At 38.6% G+C, this 5,000-nt stretch overlaps 2 protein-coding genes across 5 annotated transcripts in view; one reads left to right on the forward strand and one right to left on the reverse strand.

Moving 5' to 3' along the window:
- Nucleotides 1–3,365, forward strand: part of LOC138038112 (uncharacterized) — a 41,583-nt gene extending 38,218 nt beyond the window's left edge. For all 4 annotated transcript variants that reach the window (XM_068883952.1, XM_068883943.1, XM_068883936.1 and 1 more), the window contains 2 exons: nucleotides 351–510; nucleotides 3,267–3,365. In XM_068883952.1, the coding sequence (XP_068740053.1) occupies nucleotides 351–498 (148 nt within the window). In that variant the 3' untranslated portion in view covers nucleotides 499–510; nucleotides 3,267–3,365. The remainder of the gene's footprint in view (nucleotides 1–350; nucleotides 511–3,266) is intronic.
- The window catches only part of LOC138038315 (striated muscle preferentially expressed protein kinase-like), a 390,347-nt gene that overhangs the window by 261,966 nt on the left and 123,381 nt on the right, over nucleotides 1–5,000 (reverse strand). The gene's annotated exons all lie outside the window — the stretch shown is intronic.

The raw sequence follows: 5,000 nt of genomic DNA on the forward strand, positions 1-5,000 counted from the left end.
GCAGCTGGGAAGTTGAACCAGGGACTAGCAGAATCAAATTCATCCAGTGGTCAGAGTGGGTCTTGAACCCGGAATCTCCGGATCTCAAGGTAAGTGCTCTAACCACTGGGCTACACTGCCTCCTTCTTTGTTGTACGCGCCCAGATACTTCGCCTCTCCCACACTCTTAATTGATTAATTGATTAGAGATATGACAACTAATTGCATTCAGATTTTTCTGGCATGCTAATATAAAACGAAGGAGATTTGCAATGCTCTTCAGCATTCAGACAGTTTCGGTATAATTAAGCTTGTCTCAGTTGTTGTTTAAAAGTAAGTTCTAGTTTCCCGAATCCTTTTGACCGTTTCAGGAAGTATTACTTCGCCATTCAATACTACGGAGAGTGCTGGGGGGCTTCAGCGGACACGCAGTATAATAAGCATGGTCCATCTGACAATTGCTGGTCTGGTGTGGGTGGACCTTACACGAATTTCGTCTATCGAAATACCGACGTTTAAAGAAGGTTGGAGGTAACAGTAATTTTGTTCTCAGCATTCCTTCCTTCTCTTGAAATAAAATGGCAACTCTCGTTTAAAGTTCTTCTTCAAACTTATTTTATAAATGATTATCACAATTATGTGGCTTCCTCCTAATCCAATCTTCGCTTAACATGGAATTTCCTTTAAATTGGTCAACTGTCAATTTTTAATCTGTTTACTTTTCTAATACTAACCAATCAAATGCCAAGGGATACAATGGATCTCTATATTGGCCAACCAATCAATCAATCAATCAAGAGCTATAAAACTCGTTCAAAATACGAACGTGTATAAATAAAATCTATAATAATTACAGCCATATAATACAATTCAATTCTAAGAACAATAAAAAGCCACATACTAAAAACGTGACTTGGAAAACTCTAAAACTCGTTCTAAAAGCAGTTAAAAGCTACGATTGTACACCATAAGACACGTTCTAAAAAACTGCAATCCTGCAATTTACTTCTGAAGTCACTAGAATCACTTGAAAGACGCACATGAGAAGGCAACCTGTTCCATAACTTAGTTAATGAATAAGTGACAGAATTCTTCTTAAATTTACAATTAAATTTAGGTAATTCCAAATTCAAGCCCTCTCCTCTTAGCCTATACGGTGTATGCCTGTATTTAAAAAGGCTAGCAATATATGTAGGACCCGTACCATTTAGACATTTAAAAAGAAGTATTAACGCCTGATGTAAGCGCCTACAATATAAAGATGTCATGCTAGCCGCAGTGAGCAGTTCATCGTATGACATTGACTTGTTGTGCCCGATTAATGTTCTCAAAATATAACAGTTGCCATCTTCGAGACGTTTGCGTTGACCCGTACCTATGCCTACAAACAAAGGACCACAGTATTCGAGATGAGGTAATATAAATGCTTTATAAAGTTTTATCATTGCATCATGAGGAAGAAAACGCCTTATTCTTCTCAGAGCAGAAGCCTTGGCACAGGCTTTCTTTAGTTGATCTGATATGTGTTCTTTATAGGATAAGTCCTTGTCTAAAGTTACTCCAAGAATCTTAATAGATCGGAAAAATTCTATTTGAGCATTATTAAGAAATAAAGAATAATTATAGGCACAGGGTCCGACAGATAATGCTTGAGTCTTAGCACAGTTCACTGTTAAATAGTTGGACTCAAACCACGACGAAAGAGCCTGGAGATCCTTGTTGAAGGAAAATTCTAGAATGGTGGGAGATACATCTGACAGGTAGGCAGTCGTGTCGTCAGCGTACAGCCGCAATGAGACATTAGGAACACAAAAATTCAAATCATTAATGAATATGTTGAACAACAACGGACCCAATAGTGAACCTTGAGGAACGCCAGATTTAACTGTTTTGAAGTCAGAGCATACGCCATCTAATCTGACACATTGTTGACGACCTAGCAGGTAGGTGGACATCAGTTCCAAGGCACGTGTAGAAAAGCCATAGGCCTTCAACTTCGCGAGCAGAAGGCTATGGTCTATGGCGTCAAACGCTTTGCTCAAGTCCACAGCGACCGCCGCTACAGCTTCCTTGTTATCGATACTGCTCCTCCAATCTTCCATCATTTTTAGCGATGCAGTGCAGCAAGAGTGAGTTTTCATAAATCCAGATAAGTTAGAAGACAAAACGTTATGAAATGCATTCCAAGTTTGGTCGTAAATGACTTTCTCAAACACTTTAGATAGCGAAGTTAATATTGAGACAGGGCGGTAGTTTGCTTTGTCTGTGTCAACTCCCCGTTTGAAGACAGGAGTAAGGCGCGCTTGCTTCCATTCAGACGGCAATGAACGATTCAGGATACAGAAGTTGATCAAATTAGTCACCTTTTCGGCAAGTACTGGGGATCCCAAACGCAAGATTCATCATCAGTCAATTTATGGAAGTGGAAACTGCTACTTGTTTTGATTATGACGCACTTTACCGACTTTTGGATTGAGCCAATAAAAAAATCAATAAGCATCAAGGAATCCATGCCTGTCCGACCATGGAGTCCAAGAGGCCATTTCGGAAAATACCATACTAGTCTTTGTTTGTCCCCTCAAATTTTGCATGAGCATTGTTTTTGTTTCCTCTTGGGACGATTGTAAGTCCCAAGAGAAACTGGAAACAATGCATATGCAAAATTTGGGGGGACAAACAAAGAATATTATGGTATTTTCTGAAGTGGCTTATTACAGTTACAAATTGGGCCTGAAGACCTCTTGAAACCAAGCGCCGCCTTATAAACTTCCGCATCTTTTTCACTTTTCCTGTTTTGTTCTATTTTATTTTATTTTTCTTTTCCGGGTAGCGGTGTTTTAGCCGCCCTTTATTTATTCTTTTTAAATGGATCTCACAAATTCAACCACATCCCCATGGTCTACTCAGCTTTATTTAAACATTACGGCTCATGTTGAAAGCCTAGTCGCCATGTTGAACCAAAGAAAACCCTAGGGGCGTGGTTGCCGTATATTTCCAGTGTCAGTGTAAACGATTTCTAAAGAAAATTCGGTTAGTTGTTCAAATTTCTCAACCGCTTCCCTGTAGTGATCATATTCCCTCAAAGGACGAAGATCTTTAAATCTAACTCCGTGTGAGATGGCAGTGTAAACGGTTTCATCTGGAACGAATTGTTAAATGTCCGACACATGCCCTGCACGGTTTGCATGTGAATAACGATTTGGTTATATTTACAATATCATAACGATCATTAAGACATAGGCACCAAAGGATGGGAATTCAAACCGGCTGTGGTCTTTTTCTTGCAGGGTGTCCAAGGAACGCTGAGAACTCGACTATCCTAGAGAATGCTTGATAATAATATTGATTTTCAAGGAATCAGAGCATCAATAAAGAAGTAGCAGAGAGCTGAAAGTTTTTTTTTTCTTCTTTTCTTGTCTTACTATCTTACCTGCAGTTACAAAAACACATTCCTCTAGCATAGCGGGCTGTTATCCAGATAGAAAGGTGTCTGAAAATGTGAAAAAGAAAAATAATTGAGACACCTGTGATCCATTCCAAAGATGACTGTCTCATTTATTTTTTCACAGTGGCGGGGAAGGATTAGACCCATTTAGCCTGCAAATGTCACTTACACGACACGTACATAGAGCCTGCTTAAATAAGAGGGTGCGCAAGAATTATCAGGAGTGGGAAATAATTCAGAAATATTACAAGAAATATTAAGTACGAATATTAGCGAAATATTACGTAATGCCCCGTTGCCAAAATGGGCAAGTTATAAGCTCCGATCCCTCCTGATCCTCCAATAATTATGATCACCAACCACCTCTACCTACATATAAATTTTTTTAGCTACTAGTTCCGCTTCCCTCTACTGCGTTGTAAATAGTGCTGCTTCAGGTACAGTCACAAATGATTGGAGCTAAATTATGGTTTTCATTCAGCCATGTGATCGGAGGGCAACAATGTCCCCTTCCTTTGTCAGTCATAAAAAAAAAAATCAATGTTTTCAAACCTTCACGCTTACGACTTATTAAAGCAAGGATTTGCGCAAAACGCGTACATCAAAGTTGGAAGTGACTTCAGGCTAACGACTGAATGTACTTTCATACGGTCCTACAAACCTTAGCTCTTCCGTACTTCAAAACATTCATCTTTCACAAAAGCTAGCTCTGTAAGCTTTCATGTTCCAAATGTCGAACGTGTTTCGTTTTTTTCCAATTGCACTCCAAGCCATCCACCAAAACCAACCTTCCCTTCAGTGAACAGTACATGACACCAACTTAGAATTGCCATTTATATGAAAGCAGAGAGAAGATTCAGAAAGTTAACAGCGAGAGAATCGATGGATTGACAAGTTCGAGCTTGTGCGTTTTACTTCAGTGATGCTGCCACCAACAACGGTGAACAAACGAGACAAGCTGCGAAAAGTTCCTAACTTTTAAAGGATTTTAACAGAGGGGGCGTCAAACAATCACAAATTTAAGAAATAATTACAGTGGAGAATGGATCCCCATGCCCCATTATAGTTTTTTTTAAAAATATATTTTTAGTTTCACAAAACTAAGGTCTCGTTCCCAAAACCGCGCATATTTAAATTTTGATTACGCCATTACAACTGGCCAATAAGGTGGCTCTGTAAAAATAGCTGCGTAGCTAAAATTAAATTTAGTTAAAGTTTATTATACATTCACCTTTTGCACATCTTTCATTGATCCTTACCCGCAAAAATAGCTCAGCTAATCGAGGCGGGTAGGAAAAATAAAAGATTCTATAATAGAGTTTGAGACAACAATAAAGAAAACAGATACACGAACATCAACATATAATATTAAAATGACAGGGAGTACAATTACAAAGTAGGTGGAATAAAACAGACGTATAACTGAAATTAAGCTGAAAATGTTAAATTTAATATTTACTAAAAGTATGAACGGCAACATAAATATTTTTTTGTGTGAGAGTATCCAGTAGCCGATTCTGACGTAGGATACAATTTTTATATTTAGGCCGAGCACGACAACTGTCGGGAATACTAT

Source organism: Montipora capricornis, chromosome 1 (assembly GCF_036669925.1).
Source record: "Montipora capricornis isolate CH-2021 chromosome 1, ASM3666992v2, whole genome shotgun sequence".
In the NCBI taxonomy this organism is placed as follows: domain Eukaryota; kingdom Metazoa; phylum Cnidaria; class Anthozoa; order Scleractinia; family Acroporidae; genus Montipora; species Montipora capricornis.